At 36.3% G+C, this 18,967-nt stretch overlaps 1 protein-coding gene across 1 annotated transcript in view; it reads left to right on the top strand.

The window, feature by feature from the left end:
- The window catches only part of LOC143728964 (cholesterol 24-hydroxylase-like), a 69,768-nt gene extending 52,256 nt beyond the window's left edge, over positions 1-17,512 (top strand). Inside the window, exons 19-22 of the mRNA XM_077219917.1 lie at positions 5,032-5,133; positions 10,375-10,467; positions 11,953-12,051; positions 14,009-17,512. Of these exons, the coding sequence (XP_077076032.1) occupies positions 5,032-5,133; positions 10,375-10,467; positions 11,953-12,051; positions 14,009-14,098 (384 nt within the window). The 3' untranslated portion in view covers positions 14,099-17,512. The remainder of the gene's footprint in view (positions 1-5,031; positions 5,134-10,374; positions 10,468-11,952; positions 12,052-14,008) is intronic.
- The last annotated feature ends 1,455 nt before the right edge of the window (positions 17,513-18,967 follow it).

Genomic DNA, 18,967 nt, shown 5'->3' with positions numbered 1-18,967 from the left:
GTATATTTGTGTGATTTTAAAGTCCCCCCGTGGTGTAAATCAAGTTTTTAATGTTGTTTATATGTATATGTGGTGTTTTAATGTGCTTTAAGACAAAACATGTGCAAATTCATAAGTCAACACCCGGAATATTTTTCTGTTGATATGAGAAATCATGTGAGCAGCAACATAGGGTTAACTCGAAAATGTGAAGTATGAAGCCTAACTGTTTGATTAAGCAATCTGATGATTATAATGTATTTCTTTAATTGGTTTGTGTAATATCTCTTGTGTTCTCCAGCCCTGTAGCCGTTATAGCTTATCAAAGCTGTCCATGAAGGTAACTTTACCACACTTTTGCTCAGTGGTGATGGAGCTTTATTTCCTCCTAGCTCTCTTCTTGCTTGTTTCTTATCTTTGTATTTACGTTCTTTAACTTAAAAAGCTGGTGCGTAAAAGCATGCTAGTCTAAGTGCTTGTGCTAACATGCTGGGCGGATGGCGCATGAGCTCATATGCTCATCCCTCTTTCTGATCTTATCTTTTATTCAAGCAACACAGGTACTGCAGCATCAATTTTTCATGTCTGACAAACTGATGGATGTAAAGATTAGTATGAACATATTTAAATTTTTTATAAATGCCCCCTTATCTGTCTTGGCCATCATCCCAAATCTTTTCTAAGAAGATGCACTATTCTTTTTTTTGTTTTAGCACTGTCTGTCAAGTTTGAATCCTGAGTTGCATTAAATTATATTTGACTGTCCAGTAAAATACAGACGTGCTTATGTTCAAAACTCACTAGTTTTTGGGTAGTCTGACTGAATGAAGAAACCGTATAATTACAGTCCATCAGACCGACATGTGTTCAAAAAAGAATGGAACAGAATGTAACACATTTCTCTAAACAAATGTGCATTAATTGCTAATGATTTATTGTTGAATGTGGTGAATTTGTTACACAAAGTAGTGTTTTGATGGGAATTAACTTTTGTCCCTGACTCACTACTGCTAAAATATTAAAGCTAAATTAAAAAAACAAAGTTTAGACAGTAATTGACTAGTCTGTTGCTGAGTGACAGGATGATCCTACTCATCTCTAGTTTAACGATAATTAAATATGTAAAAAGTCTTGTCAAATAAAAAAGAATGCAAAGTGTGTCTGTCTAGTCAGGAATAACGACTCTTTTGTAGTCAGATGTTTCATTATTTACTTTATTGTTGTCAGAGCAACAATACATTCAGGTGAGGAATTTTGGTCCTTCGAACAGGTTGCATTCCGGCAGTGCAGGTATTTCATAGGGTGAACCTATTTCTATTGACACGGTTGACGCGCAATAACGTCAGTCTACAGGAATTCTGACACTCCCTCAGTGCATTCAGGCTCATTTCAAGAATAAACATAAGGTGTGTTTATATAATGCTTCTCAGAATTTTGGACCCCATTGTATAGAATTCCATTGTAGAAATCAAATTGAACCATATGTTTGTACAACAAACTTAAATTTTACCAAGTCTTACCTTCTTCAGTAGGTAACTACGCACAAAGACACCCTGTTTTTATGCCCTCTGTAAGTTTTTATGCCTTCCTTATATTAGAAATCTCAGGAAAAAGACATCAACTTTAGAAGAAGCTGTATTGCAAACTGGATAATTTCTCAACAAACATTCATAACTGTAGAATGAAGTCAGGATGAATATCCTGAAGAAGAATAGAAAACTCTACAATTATAATTATTTAAATTATTTCCTATATGTAAAATTTAGAAACCCTTGTTTTTAGTGACACCAGTGGCCATTAAGTGAACTGCAGTCAGCAACTTACTGCTCGTTCTCACACTCAAGCACACGTAACACACAAGAGACTCAATGTGATTCAAAGCCTCGATATACTCACAGCAAAGTTCTTTTTCGTTCTTCACTTAGAGTTTAAAAATAAGTTGGAAATACCTTTGCAGCGATATACTGTTAACGAACAACTAGACGTCTTCCTGCTGAGAGCGACGTTTAGATGAATTTGTAAATATGTCTTGCATGCTTTCCTCTCAATAATAAAATAAACACAACAAAAATGAAAGCGGTAAGAAAGTGGTAGTTAAAGGGATAGTTCACCCAAAAATGAAAATTCTGTCAGTATTTACTCACCCTCATGTTGTTCCAACCCCGTAAGACCTTCGTTCATCTTCGGAACACGAATTAAGATATTTTTGATGAAATCTTAGAGCTGGATCACTCCTCCATAGGCTTCTTAAGGGATTGACACTTTCCAGCCCCGAAAAGTTATTAAAGACATCGTTAAAATAGTCCAAGTGACTACAGTGGCTCAATCTTAAGTTTATCAAGCGACGAGAATACTTTTTGTGCGCAAAAACAAACAAAAATAACGACTTTATTTCAACTATTCATTTCCTTCTCTGTGGGCCTCTAGTCAGTTAACGTAGTGTGATTGCGTAGAGCTACGTCCCAGTAGGCTCACTATTGGCCGACCCTGGTCATGTGTGTGATGCGTGTGACGTATAACAACAGAAGCTTACGCTATTACACTAGTGAACTGACTCGAGGCCCACAGAGAAGGACATGAATAGTTGAAATAAAGTTGTTATTTTTGTGTTTTTTTGCGCACAAAAAGTATTCTCGTCGTTTGATAAACTTAGGATTGAGCCACTGTAGTCACTTGGACTATTTTAACGATGTCTTTAATAACTTTTTGGGGAACAAGTGTCAATCCCTTAAGAAGCCTATGGAGGAGTATGGAGGAATGATCCAGCTCTCAGATTTAATCAAAAATATCTTAATTCGTGTTCCGAAGATGAACGAAGGTCTTACGGGTTTGGAACAACATGAGGGTGAGTAAATACTGACAGAATTTTTATTTTTGGGTGAACTATCCCTTTAAGAAACCATCTCATCATAGAGATGTGGATGTTTGCTCAAGCTTTACAATCCACCGGAATCATGTCACCAGATGAGATAATTCAAATTACACAGTCATGATAGTTTAAGTATATTTGAGACTATAGATCTTGCTCTGAGAATAGCTCTTTCTGCATTATCCTGAACATTGTATAAGCATTCGTTTCATGTGTCATTGAACGGAAGAGAGGATCTCGGAAGTGTGTAAACGTCACATCCTTTTGATTCACTCGGCAAAAATGACACGAATCATTTCACATAAAAATCAGTCTACAGGCTTTCATAGACAATCTGGGAAGTCGGAGAAGGTCTTGTTTTTTAAGTTTCGTTACACACAGCGATTAATACAGGAAAATTCTTACATATAGCCCCTTTAAGTGGATCTGTAATGTGAGCATCATAGCAAAGTATTAATATATTACTATGTTACTAAGTTACTAAACACACATTATTATAGGCCTGGTAAAAAAAAAAAATCTATATTTTCTGCCAAGTTTGATCAGCATTCTTCATCAAATTCTACACAAACCACATACAAACAAAATTGTACTATACAGGTACATCAGTGCTGCATCAAGGTGTCCTAAATATTATGAATGGTTAGTGGGTGAGACAGTATGTTTATGTTGCAGGCAAATGTGAAGTTCACATCTTCCTTGCAGCCACCGAAAACAGTTTCTCTTCTGAAAGAGAGTGACAAAGTTATTTATAGGTCTTCTTACAGTAATCACATGCATTCAGAGGACATGAAAGCAAGACATTGAAAATGTCATAAGGATCACTGGTGATTAGAGATGATGCCAGCTGGAGCCTGTGGGTGTCTCTATTATAGCAGCTTTATATGGACAAGAATACCTACAGGAAGCTGTGTGGGAGTTTGTTCTGATCGAGGGTAGCAATGCTACGTTTCATTCAGCTCAGAAACACAGAATTCATACTTCATACTACTTCATACAACAACCTCATTCTTGTGAAAGTGCAAAAGAACGCAACTTTGAAGTCAGTTTTCCTATTTTGAAACTGAATCTGATTTTGACGAGAATGATTGCATACAAACATGTCTATTGAGCATGTGCAAAATTAATGGTAAAAATTAACTTTTAATCAAATAAAATGCAGTAGTGAACAAAGTGCCTACATTATATCATAATAAAACACATCAAATGATCTTCTCTGTTGTTAACACAAGCAAAACAGAGAGCTTACTAAAGCTTTTCTTTTGCTAACAGATGGCTTTGTTGACATTCAAACACTTGCCACACTAAAGATAGCATAAATATGTTATACATAAATACATCATCTCTTGAGCATCAAGCAATGAAAACACTATAATGGATGAAAGTTTAAGAAGATTAAAATAAAACACATTTGATTTTGAATACAATAGACCTTTGAATAGACCTTTTAAAGGTGCTCTAAGCTAACAAAACATTTTGTCACGCACAGCAAACATCTCCTCACTATCCGCTAGCTGCCTGTCCCCTGAACACACTGTAAAAAAACGTGGTCTCTGCAGACACCCCAGGCTCCACAAACGGCAAGAAAACAAACTGGGCTAACCCCCAGCACGAAACATAACAAACTGTTCCAGCCAGTAACCGACAAGAAGGGTTTGGGGGGTTATTGCGCGGATGAGGAGAAGGGAGGGTCTAGCTAGCCTCTGTTTTGTTTGACAATACTTTAAACGTCAACAAGAAGTGACGTCACCCGACATCGCTTAGAGCACCTTTAAGGCTAGTCAGTTCACTCGGCGGCCATCTTGGAAACCCCTTTGGTAGCTGTTTTCTTTGTATCCAATAGATGTATAGCTTATTTGTTTGAATGGGAAAATACCAAAATCTCTTAATCATTTTTTCAAGGATATGTTTCAATAACATTGCCAAGTTAGCCCACCTAGTCAAGATCTAGTCAAGAGTAAATAAACAGCTGATTTTTAACTATTCTTTTTTAATTGAAGCAGAGATTCCCAATTTCTCTCAATCATTTTTCTACAAGTGACCTGTCTCCTCTTTCCTCATACAGGCTGTGACTTACAAAACTATATTTCTCCCACTTTTTATCTTTCCACTATTATTTTCATTGATAAGAGTGAAGTATGTTTTGTATGATGGAATGTTTAATATGCTCTCTTTCCATCCAGTGTCACCCAGGAGAGCTGCGTGTCCTGCGTAAAGGAACAACCCTGTACCGCTCGGAGTCACAGCTGTCCTCGCTCCCCCAGAGGCATGAGGCTCTGCTGAACGTGAGTGATCCTCACCAACCCACTGCACAGAGAAATCTATCGAAGTTAACTGCTGTTACCGTATTTTCCAGAATACAAGTCACGTTTTTTATCGAAATCTCTAAATCTACTAGCCTGGATGCCAGCCGAACTTACAACATTTGAGGATGAGAAGTTCAATCTGGACTTGATCCGTTGTGAAGCAAGTATGCCCGAACCAGAGCTCTTCGGACCAATCAAATTGTCAGGGCGGGCTTTATAAGATGATGATCAACCGTAACGTAATTATCCACGTCACCAAAGAGCGCTTGGGTTGAATTCGTTTACAACAAAGAATGGCTGCCGCTGGATAATTTAGATGTGTAGATTCAGCCATCTGTTATAGAAGATGTAGACAGCGCATTTATTTTAAAAGAGGAACAGAGAACCGCGATCAAGGCATTTGTCGATCCAATTGAGTGCAAAGGCATTTTCTTTCCCGGTTCGGTTACAATTTTAAGGATTTGTTGTGGCGTGAGGGGAACTAAAATATACAGGTCCTTCTCAAAAAATTAGCATATTGTGATAAAGTTCATTATTTTCCATAATGTAATGATAAAAATTAAACTTTCATATATTTTAGATTCATTGCACACCAACTGAAATATTTCAGGTCTTTTATTGTTTTAATACTGATGATTTTGGCATACAGCTCATGAAAACCCAAAGTTCCCATCTCAAATAATTAGCATATTTCATCCGACCAATAAAAGAAGTATTTTTAATACAAAAAAAGTCAACCTTCAAATAATTATGTTCAGTTATGCACTCAATACTTGGTCGGGAATCCTTTTGCAGAAATGACTGCTTCAATGCGGCGTGGCATGGAGGCAATCAGCCTGTGGCACTGCTGAGGTGTTATGGAGGCCCAGGATGCTTCGATAGCGGCCTTAAGCTCATCCAGAGTGTTGGGTCTTGCGTCTCTCAACTTTCTCTTCACAATATCCCACAGATTCTCTATGGGGTTCAGGTCAGGAGAGTTGGCAGGCCAATTGAGCACAGTAATACCATGGTCAGTAAACCATTTACCAGTGGTTTTGGCACTGTAAGCAGGTGCCAGGTCGTGCTGAAAAATGAAATCAGATGGAAGCATGAAATGCTCCAAAATCTCCTGATAGCTAGCTGCATTGACCCTGCCTATGATAAAACACAGTGGACCAACACCAGCAGCTGACATGGCACCTCAGACCATCACTGACTGTGGGTACTTGACACTGGACTTCAGGCATTTTGGCATTTCCTTCTCCCCAGTCTTCCTCCAGACTCTGGCACCTTGATTTCTGAATGACATGCAAAATTTGCTTTCATCCGAAAAAAGTACTTTGGACCACTGAGCAACAGTCCAGTGCTGCTTCTCTGTAGCCCAGGTCAGGTGCTTCTGCCGCTGTTTCTGGTTCAAAAGTGGCTTGACCTGGGGAATGCGGCACCTGTAGCCCATTTCCTGCACGGCCTGTGCACGGTGGCTCTGGATGTTTCTACTCCAGACTCAGTCCACTGCTTCCGCAGGTCCCCCGAGGTCTGGAATCGGTCCTTCTCCACAATCTTCCTCAGGGTCCGGTCATCTCTTCTCATTGTGCAGCGTTTTTTGCCACACTTTTTCCTTCCCACAGACTTCCCACTGAGGTGCCTTGATACAGCACTCTGGGAACAGCCTATTTGTTCAGAAATTTCTTTCTGTGTCTTACCCTCTTGCTTGAGGGTGTCAATGATGGCCTTCTGGACAGCAGTCAGGTCGGCAGTCTTACCCATGATTGCGGGTTTGAGTAATGAAACAGGCTGGGAGTTTTTAAAAGCCTCAGGAATCTTTTGCAGGTGTTTAGAGTTAATTAGTTGATTCAGATGATTAGGTTAATAGCTCGTTTAGAGAACCTTTTCATAATATGCTAATTTTTTGAGATAGGAATTTTGGGTTTTCATGAGCTGTATGCCAAAATCATCAGTATTAAAACAATAAAAGACCTGAAATATTTCAGTTGGTGTGCAATGAATCTAAAATATATGAAAGTTAATTTTTTATCATTACATTATGGAAAATAATGAACTTTATCACAATATGCTAAATTTTTTAGAAGGACCTGTATGTTTAATGTGTTTGTAAAGGTTTTGTTTTGTTTTTTTACTGGTATTTAAAATTATTTTTGAATGTAATAATAACATGCGACTAATACACCGATGCGACTTAACTGTGTGTGTATCTTCTTTCAACAATGCAGTTTTTAGGTGTGACTTATTTTCTGGAAAATATGGTATTGTGAATAAAAAAAAGTTATTAGAAAAATTACATAATTAATCAAGTCAGTCTAAATGTGTGCATACAGTTAAAAGTAGCACAGATGGAATAGAAGAATATGTCCTGAGTGACTTTATTCGATTCTGAACAAACAATTAAATTACTGTGGATTGTAGGCGAGGGATGGGATTATGTTCAATGATATGGAATAAAACTAACTTTTTGTCATTTCTGTTTAATTATGTACTAGTCTACAGCAAAAATGTCTTCAAATAACCTACTTTTGGGGGCTTTTCGCAGTAAATATTGAGGTAATAATGTTTAATTCAGGTAATAAATCAGCATGTATTTAATTATGCAATTAATTAGATTTAAATTTGTAGTCAATTGGCACTGGCAGTCTAAAAAAAATAGATCAAACCAGATATCATAGAACACACAGTGAGATTATTATAACAAGAAAGTTCAGCTTAAACAGTTTGGCACGATTCTTTGGGGGGAAAAGGAGATCCTTGGTACGTCACAACTTTCATGTGTTGTACTTCGCTTTAGGCTTTCCTGTATGGAACCAGAGGCCCTTTTCATATCTTTGAAAACTTTTTTTTCTTTAATTGTCGCCTGGAAAATCAGCATAACCATATGCTGAAAAATCTGATGAATAAAAGGAAATGCGAATGAGCCTTCCTTTAGCCAGTGCACAGGAAGTCTTATGTGGGAGGCTTGCTTGAAAATCTCCATTGTCAGCTGAAATTCTTTATAACGTTAATGCAGAGCTTGAATTTAATTTCTTTAAATTGTTTTGACTCAGCATCTCCTCTGAGAAAACAGGTTAAGCTCCCATTTAATTCCATTTGACCTTTCATGTTTTATAGATTGTTGGTGTCACTTCCAATCAATGTGTGGTTTGAACAAAAGCATCTCACATTACCATCGCACAGCATTGTTTTGTGTGTAGCGCTAAATTATCTGATGGTTAATCAGGTATATGATAATTAAATGCAGCTAATCTCAGCTAATTTAATTTAATTACTTTGAATCACAGAATTAGTGATTATGTTGACATTTTATTTGAAAATAATACCATGAAATAATGAGTTTAAAGTGTTGTGAGTTCCTTTAGAGACATATTTGTTTTTTTGAGTTTGAGAGACTGATAGGAATATTGCATGAAGTGCATTGTAATATGTTGATGTTGTAAATATTGTTGATTAATCTCATGTAAATAGGATATGGCTGAGTGAGCTAGTTAACCTGTTAACAAAGCGATATTCCACTCTTTTAAGCTTATCATACAATTATTTTTAAAGGATTTTTCTTATTATTCCAAAACCATTTTTAGTGCATTGTTCTTCCACTGTAATTTTCACTTGTCATATTTTCATCAATATTATGGTTTAATTGAACTAGTTAAATTATAAGTATATAATGCGTCTCTGTTAATGTAATCAACACCTCTTTGTCAACAAATGATTTTCAATTAAAATTTTGTTGACAAGATTAACCATGGTTTCCATCCAGTTGCGAATTTAACTTATGCACAACACTGGACTATTGCATAAAGCATTTGCGAATAAAGCAACGTTTCCATTACATGCGTTCAAGAAGAAAAAATCATCACGTCCTGGGAAGTGGGGCAAAATATCTTTTATCTCTTATCTCTAATTAGAGTGAGAATGACTATATTCAACCATTTGAAAGTAGTTTTCTGGTGTTTCCATGGAAACAATCTCATAATATGAAGAGTTCCTTCCAGAAGCTTTTGATTGATAAGCTCTCTCATGAAACACGTAGCGAAGTGTATTAGATGCTTATTAGATCATCATTAACACTGCACACAGCACAACACATAAGCGCTTTTCTCCCATCATTTTCTGTTCAAGAACGTTTTTAAATGGGTTGTTTTGTGGTCATCTTCAGTATGAATGTATGCGGATCATGTCCGGCTCTCTTCATGTGGTATGAATGATTAAACACAACCAGGGGCTTTTGGTCCTCCACAACTGTCTGGGCTGCTTGTGTAATGTTGAGCTTAGATGAATGTTTTAGATGGAATGTAGTTTTCATTATGAATGATCCTCATATCTCTGAATTGAGACGGTTTATTAACAATGACGTATTACTCAATATATCACCAATGAGAACATGACCATGGTGCATATGTTTATGATAGACCCAAAATGATCTACCAGCTTAGACACGTATCAAACATCTGGTAGTCTGACAAAAAAAAGAGTCATCTACTCCGCAGTCATCTTTGCCCCTGTGTACTTCAATGGCGAAGCATCAGATTCTACAAAACTGTTGGTTACGCTTTACCTCTCTAGTTTAGATGGTTAACCACTTCAACCAAACTTGACCCACTAATGACCAGCTATAAACCAAGTACCATGTTTCAGTAGTTTAGCTGATTTTTCTAGCAGCTACTGCATTTTTTACTGTCGGCCCAGATCCGGCCCACATCTGGGCCGTCTGGATTCCACGTGTACCAGATCTGGGCCGACACCATTTTGCTGTCTGGGAGGATGCTTTTATATTTTTTATGTTGTGCCCTTATCTTTTACAACAAGGGCGTAGATTTGGTTTGAAAGATAGTTACAAAAAGGCAGGAGTCAACACTGAAATTATAATTTTATTTATAACAAACAAACAATTAAAGCAATGAGTCACAGGACTTGAATCATATTCAGCAAGTTGGTTGTTAAAGAAGTATAAAGAAAATAAATAATATTGTGCTGGTCCAACTGGTGAACCAGTGTAGTCATGCTGTTCTCAAGAAATATAATATAATTATTTGTAACAATGTAAGTGTTTACTGTCAACTTTGAGCAATTGTATTCATGCTTGCTAAATTAAACTATCACTTGCTTTTAAAAAATCATACTGGCCACAAACTTTTGAACAGTAGTGTACACCATAATATGATGTAACATGGGTCCTTTAACCATGATGTTTGTCAAGGAGCAACTGACCACCCCATGCATTCTCCTCACCAGGGAACTGGACGACTACAGACCAGTGAATCTTCTCCCTCCACTGGGTTTAACTCATCTGGACAGAAACCCGAAGCTGTGGTCCACGCAATGAAGGTACAAAAATTACCACACTCACACACATTATCTAATAGCACATGTATATTTATATATATACTCATCGGCTGTTTTATTTCGTACAGCTGTTCATTAACTCAAATATCTAATAAGCCAATCACATGGCAGCAACTCAATGAATTCAGGCATGTAGACATGGTCAAGACGATCTGCTGAACTTTAATCTGAGCATCAGAATGGGGAAGTAAGGTGATTTAAGTGACTTTGTACGTGCGTGGTTGTTAGTGCTAGACGGGCTGGTCTGAGTATTTCAGACACTGCTGATCTACTGGGATTTTCAAACACAACCATCTCTTGGGTTTATCTGAAAAAGAAAATATCCAGTGAGCATCAGTTCTGTGGGTGAAAATGCCTTGTTGATGTCAGAGGTCAGAGGAGAACGGAAAGAGTTGTTGGAACTGATAGAAAGGCAACAATAACTCAACCACTCGTCTCAACCGAGGTCTGCAGAAGAGCATCTCTTAACAACACATTGAAGCAGAAGAGCTACAGCAGCAGAAACACACATCAGTGACACTCCTGTCAGATAAGAACAGGAACTGCGGCTATAATTCACACAGGATCACCAAAATTAGACAATAGAAGATTGGAAAAGATTGCCTGGTCAATTTCTGCTGTGACATTCAGATGATCGGGTCAGAATTTGACGTAAACAACATGAAATCATGGATCCATCCTGCCTTGTATCAGCGGTTCAGGCTGCTGGTACTGTAATGATGTGGTGGAGATTTTCTTGGCACACTTTGTGTCTCTTAGTACCAACTGATCATCGTTTAAACGCCACAGTCTACCTGAGTATTGTTGCTGACCATCTCCATCCCTTTATGACCACAGTGTACCATCTTCTGATAGATACTTCCAGTAGGATAACGTGCATGTCACAAAGCTCGAATATTCTCAAACTGTCTTCTTGAACATGACAATGAGCTCAATATGTTTAAATGGCCTCCACAGTCATCAGATCTCAATCAAATAGAGCTGCTTTGGGATGTAAAGGACAGGAGATTCACATCATATATGTGCAGCCGACAAATCTGCAGCAACTGTGAAATGTTATCATGCCAATATGGATCAAAATCTCTGAGGAATGTTTCCAGCACCTTGTTGAATCTGTGCCATGAGGAATTAGAGCAGTTCTGAAGGCAATATAAACAATCAACACATATCAAATATGATAAACAGAAGCGCAAACGCATGAGAACCAATGAAGTTTGTGTTCTAAAGAACAAAAGTCTTAATGGTTTGGAACGAATGAAATGTCCCTTTTTCTAATTTAATACTTTTTTCAGTTATTAAATGTATTATCAGGATAATATTTTGAGAGAAATGTTGAAATAAAATGTTTTGCTTTTTAGTATTTGTCCCTCTTTTGCAGGAAATGACATCAACAGTTTGAGTATGAGTATGAGTGACTACAGTATATGAGTCTGTTTAAAAAAAATGCTCTTGACCGTGTGTTAACAGGTTCTGGAGGTCCATGATAATCTGGACAAGAAGCTTCCAGAAGAAAGTGAGGAAGACCTGAATGAGAACGAGAAAGCCATAGTGCGAGAGATGTGCAATGTGAGTGTTCATCTTGATTTTTGTCTGTGATCAGACCCATTCAAACGAAGCACGATAACTTTAACGACAATGATAAAGATATAGTTCTAAAAAACATTTTAAATATAAAAGAATAGCAGAGTCCACACCACAACTATAATTATAACATCACAGAGAAACGATATAGTTTTTCCAACTGATAAACAATAAAATAAACAATGACAGCCAATCAGAATCCATCCTGCTTTGAAGAGCTCGAGCATTTAAAGCAACAGACGATAAAACTGCAGGAGGGACAGAACGATATCGTCCACTGTTGTAGACGCTAATATAGTAATCTTTATAGTTATCGTTCTTGGTGTGAATGGGCATTTATCTCTCTCAGGCGCTCTGAAACATAAATAATCCAAATACTTCAGAGACTTCATTCATTCAGTTGACTCTTTAAGTCTGCATGATTACTGCATAATTTAAATTAAATAATGTTTAAAAGAAAAATGTATTACAAAATTACACCAATCCAGCCCATCAATTGTACTTAAAATCACTCAATTTGTACTTTTTAAGCACATTTTACTTAAAATCACTTAAAATCCACGGACATGTCCAGTTCATTGGAAGGGTCAGTTAATGGACAGGTTGATACTCAGAGCACTGAGCTTATATCAGCTTATATAGAGGGCCCCAACAAACAGATCAAACTATTGGCTCTTGCTGTGAAATGTGGGAATGAAGGAATCCAGCTCAGATATCTGGCTCACAATAACACCTCTGTGCTCCTCACCTGGAGACACCTGGCCTGTAACCACATTGCGAACACTGTTCATAAGAGTTCTGGATGGATTGATGCTTTGGGCTTGCTTTCTGTGGGTGGTTATGTTATGGTAAATATGCTTGACAAATAGCAGTGAATTTTTAAGGCACAATGTATATAAATTAAAATTGGGTTGCACAATATATCTGTATCATAATGGATTATCAGCCGATATTACTTTTTTATTAAATGGTTAATGTTATTTAATTGTGCATGCTCCATTTCCCTTAGTTTTATTTTTCCGTTTTTAGATCATAGTTGTCGTATAAACGTACGCTCAATAGGGTGTTTACATGACAACTATGTACTAAAATCTGGAAAGTTTTTCCTTTGTGTTTAGAAGACAGCGTTGTCAAAACAGTTGCCGTTCACACGGATCCGCTAAAACAACTAAAAATGCTGTATTATTCATGCCAGGCCAGTAGTTGCGATGTGACTTTGTAAAAAAACACTACGTACATATAGACTGAACACGTAATGCGCATGACGTCAGCGCTTTCACAAATTATCATTTTTGTAGTTTACATGGAGATAAAAACAGTATCATTTTTAAAAACTTGCACTTTAAAACCTGTTTTCAAAAGTTTGCATATTCAGGCCCGCAAAACGCCGTTGTGTAGATGAACGTCCAAAACACACAAAAAATTATCCAGTGTTAGTTGAAAATGCCCCCTTAGATTATCTTTTCTGTCACCTAATACTCACTTTAAAACCCAAATAACACTGTTCAATGTAATCTTTAGATTCAAATCTCTGAATGAAAAGCTGTCTTTTACTGTACATTATAACATTGTAATGCGTAAATTGACTTATAGCATTTAAAACTATTGATTTTGGTTAGTGAGTTTTATTTATTAAGACAAAATATTATAGATTATTCAATTAATTTTAGTTTTTAGTGATTTTTATTTATTTAAATAAAATATTATAGATTATCCAATTGATTTTAGTTTTTAGTGATTTTTATTTATTTGGACAAAATATTATAGATTATCCACAGTTTTTTCGGGAAAAACAGTAGTTAGTGCATCCCTAATTATAAGCTACAAATTATTTATGAGCCTAATTTACAGAGAAAGGACTGAAGAATGATACTGTGTTTTAAGAGGCAGGATTTGGACTGCCAAACAGCAGCTGTTTTGTGACTCGTCTCTCTGTGTTCAGGTGGTGTGGCGAAAGCTGGGCGACGCAGCAGGATCAAAGCCGTCTGTCCGACAGCAGCTCTCTGGGAATCAGTTCAAAGGTCCTCTATAGCAGCTCTAGCGCATGAGGAACATTCCAGCAACAACGGCCAACACGAACACTCCCGTCCGCAAACATCTTCCATCTTCAAGTTGGAGTAGAACTTGCTACTTTGTCACCAGTTTTCAGATAGTAGCCATGTTTTATATTCAGTGAATCAGTGAACATTCAAAGCAATAATCCACATTTAAATAATAATGTTTGACTACTAATTATCATTTCTTTATTGCCGTGATGGATCTTGTTTGAATTTATGGACTTGGCCCAAGTTACCCAACAGTCAATGCGGTCAAATGTAGACTTCACAATTTGGGACAAGGCCCATGAAGTGCTTTTGACTGGCAGCTAGTCATGTTCAGTCAGTTTGCCTCATCTGTATTTTTATACCGTTTTTTATTTTATTTTTATTCTTTTACATAACAGTGATGTCAGAACTCCTTATTGTGTCCTTACGATCTTCTAGACAAAGTTGGGTCCATCAAACTTTCGGAACAAAGTAGGCAATACCAGATAAGACTCACTCACTCCACTGTGTTCTGGTGCCCTTTCTGTGCATCAGTAACGTACTGAAATGACTCTGAAAGACAATGTAAGATATGTACATAGGCTCTAAATCACTTTATTATTATGTCGTCTTTTTAAGTCTTTTTACTTTTTATAGTGGCTGTTTTTAACTCAACAGCGTATGGGGTTTCTTAACAGCGCCACAGTTTTTAGACAATGCAACTGAGACACCATAGCAGCACAATACATGCTAAATATGATTTTTCCCTGTTCCTGTATGAAAAAAAAAATTTCACAACTGAAAATCCATAGTTTTTGTATGTTTAAGATATCAAATGTTAAAACGGTATGCTGTGCATTCTTGACAATCACGTCTCTCAGGTCTGGGGAAATTACAAGTGTAAATCATGTGTCTGAAAAGATATATATGTATATATATATTACAGTTGGTTGAGTATGATACTGAGTCCATTTTAACTGACCCATTAACAGTCAAGACTAATATATTGACAGAAAAACATTGTCCTAACCTAATGTTTAAAGATATAAGAGGTCCAGTTCAACCTTTAAGTAGGGATGACCTTCAAATCTAAGACTCCCGAAGGCCCGTAATGTTCAAGGCATAACACACCACCAGTGTTGGAGGTAGTAACGCATTACAAGTAAAGCAACTTAGGTGATCAGTTTACTTTTTTTAAGTAACTACTAAAGTAACGCATTTTAAATTTACATCAAAATATGTACATTTACTTTTTTCAAATAAGTAATGTAAGTTACTTTGTTTACCAAATTATAGACAGACTTATATATGATAACTTGTCCTCAATTGTAGTTCTACACTAAATGTGAGCATTTACTTTTAACAGATGAATTATTCATCATAAATTCATAATGAATAAAAACATTGAAATGCGAACCAAAACCTGCAGTAATAAAATGTTAAATAACAAATATACTTTATGTATTTAATCTCACATTAACCAATTCCTGCTGCTGACCTTTCTATGGTCCATTTCAGCCATACTAATAAGCAAACATGACTTTAGATAAACATCACATTTGTATTTCTTAAGCTTTTATTAATTGCTTAAGAGTGTTGAACTTTCTTCTCCAGCACAGCTGAAAGGTTTGTTTGAGCTGCGCCTTTTCTCTACAGAAGTGAATTTGCATTTCAAGCCTGAAGCTTATTTATTTCACTTTAGGCATGAAAGGGCCTTAACAAATCGTTTTCCTAAAAAATAACTAATTTACAATTAGTTGCTTTTTGGAAATAATGCTGTATTGTAACACTACTTTTAAAAGTAACTTTCCCCAACACTGCACACCACACATGCCACACACTGCTTTGACCTCCACATGAATGCATGGCATATAATGGTTTAAACTGAAGGAGGTTTATGTCTTAAAAAAGTAGACGAGTCCATCTATTTGTCCTGCCCCAATTTAATACTTCACTCCAGGAGAGAAAACTGCACTCATCAAGCATTTTCATCTTCAAGGTATTTAGGTAGTTGTTGCAAGGAGATTATCTGTCCCTGTCAGTATTATTATAGTAACAATATACAATCTATATTGTTAAAAGCGCTATATAAATGAAGGTGACTTGACTTAATGACAGTTATGTTGGATGAAAAATTATCCTCATGCAATCAGAACGCCTACCATTCACAAACATATTCATGTTTCACCCTTTGCTTGTTGGATTATTCAGTATCATGGCTAATTTGATAATATTTTCAGTTATTAATGTGTAGTGTAGGACTTTCAGCACTATAAGACACATTTTAAGTTTAAATTCCACACATTTACCTTCAAAAGTCTGCAGGGCCTGCTATTCGGCAGAGAACAAGAATCAATCATAAGTAGTGGTCAAGCTCTGGATATAGCAAGTGATGTTCAGCTAATATAAATGCATGTCAGAAACAGTTTAATGTACGTATGTGAGTCTCTTTTTCCTGGTTTTTTTCCCCCGATGTCAGATAAACTACTGAGCTAATCAAGTTGTAAAACAGGCATGCTTATAATTGAAATACTAAGGCTGTGTTCAGAATGCAATACTTGCATCAGGTTATTGTGCAATATATGCTGAATTCTAATATACATATATATAAATGTTAAAAAATCTAACAGTATGTAAAACAATACACATACAACCATAAATAGTACTGTCAAGTGAAAATTCAAGTAAAATTCCAGACAGCAACATAGTGTCAGCCCAGATCCAGCCCACATCTGGAACGAGTGGATTTAACATGTATCAGATGTGACACTATGTTGCTGTCTGGTATTTTTCATATTTGAATAAATTGCAGCTAATTTCAGTTTGATCTTCACGCTACAAATGGAAGGTTGAACGCACTGCATTGTGGGATACAATATTGTGAAATGTCTTCTTTGTTGTATACCGCATTTTGGTAAATATATACAGCAAAATGTTAGTAAGCTATTCTGAACATAGCCAAAAAAATGTCTTAAGAAAGAGTCTGAAGAGTTTTAACAAATTAATCAGAGGTGTTTTCTCTTCAAGGAAGAGTGCATTTGATTGGCTGGCATGAGTTTTGACCCACCTGTGTCACAAACATGAGAAGTTACTGTTGTTAATGAAAGGAGTTGCAAATAGATCCTATTCAGATTCTCGTGGGAAACGGTCTGAAGACAAAGCCATGATATTATTTTTGGGATGATTTTATTTGGCTCATGTGCTGCCTCTTTTGTGCATGATGTTTTGTTTGAAACCTATGCGCCTATACCCTGTGTTGTTTTATTGTGTAAAACCTCTGAGGTTTATCCTGTCTTCAGTATTAATAGGTGCAAGCATGGCTGCAGGAGACGTCGGTGATATTTTTCTGCAGAGATGTAAAGAAAAACGTTGTACAAAGTGAACCAGGCCGATTTTGTCAATAAAATAAACTATTGCTTCGACTCGTCACGTTTATTTATCTATACAATACAGACAGTATTTTTACAGTAATAAACCGTTTTAACAGTGTCAATGTTTACAAAAAATCATCAATTATAAAACAACTTAAGTTTCGCCCAGACTGTAACATGGTGTAGGCCCACGTCTGGGCAGTGTGGAATCATCAATGTGAAAAACCTGTTACAATGACTTTATACTCTTTGTTTTAGCAACAAGTGTCTAGAACCTAATCCAATAAATTGAAGATCAACTACTAAACATATTTAGTTCAGTGGTTGTCAAATAGTGCATTGTGGCTGAAAATGGGTCACAAGGCTGATCTGATGTTTCCAAAAACAGTGGGGAAAATACTGCTAAATGTATTTTTTGCATAGGCCTAGTTGTTGATGTCAAAAGTGTGCAGATTTATGTCACTTGCTAAATTAAGTTTTTATAAATAACACTTACATTAAACAGCAGTTTGTGACAGTTTCTTTGGTGAATTTTTGGCTGCGTATTTTGGTACTCTGGGTTGCCACTTGATGACCAATGTGAAACTTGGTTCCAGTTCACAGGCCAATGCAAGATAATAAAATACATGTTTGAGAAGTGTGCCCCCTAATGGCAATAAGTGTAAATTACTTATTTTAATCCCATTGACAACCTCACAAAATTCAAACCAAAACAACATTTGAACGTTGGTTGTTGTTGTTGTTGTTGTTTTTAACTCTTTACATTTGAACGTTGGTAGCTTTTGGTAATCATGCTGGTAATGAATGCTTTGCAAAATGCTTAGTAAACACCTACTTTTTTTTTTGCTAAATAAAACAAAAAAAGATATATATGGGACATTGCTTTCCAGTAGGTTTAAATAATGTATTTTTGTTAAATGTGTTTACACTTATTCGTTGGTTTAAAACTGTCATTTGAGCTTGAGTTTTATAAATAATTATTTTAGTGCAGGGCTGGCTGGCTTGCTTGTTATTGTTTTTTAAAGTCCCCCTGTGGTGAAAATGAAGCTTTTAATGTTGATTATATATCTTCGTGGTGTTTTTAATATGCTTTAAGACAAACCATATACAAATTCAGTGAGTGGAGGCGGGGATCATTTGCATATTCATATAACCCTTATAGTCTATTCGCTATTTTAAGGCAAGAAGATTTTTTTCCCAAGGACAAAACATTTAAATATGTAATTTTGGTGATCAAATATGAGTTTTAAGGGATACAATTATTGACTACAGGGGGACTTTATTATTTTTTTATGTAGGAGCACATTATACTAACGTTAATATCACAATGCAAATGCACAAGGAGGCATTGAGCAAATTTATTTAAACAAAGGACAAAAGACATGAGAATATTTTCTGATAAACTATCCAAGTTTTCAATTAAACAAATAGTTAGCCTGACTGAACAAATAACTTAATTAGTCATGAACAGATCAACAGTTCATGAGCATTCAAATAGAAATATAT

This window comes from Siphateles boraxobius, unplaced genomic scaffold (genome assembly GCF_051911475.1).
Source record: "Siphateles boraxobius isolate OS27281-9 unplaced genomic scaffold, OSU_SipBor_1 8, whole genome shotgun sequence".
Classification (NCBI taxonomy): Eukaryota; Metazoa; Chordata; class Actinopteri; order Cypriniformes; family Leuciscidae; genus Siphateles; species Siphateles boraxobius.
Note: the sequence above shows the minus strand (reverse complement) of the source record. Positions and strands in the feature narration are given on the sequence as shown.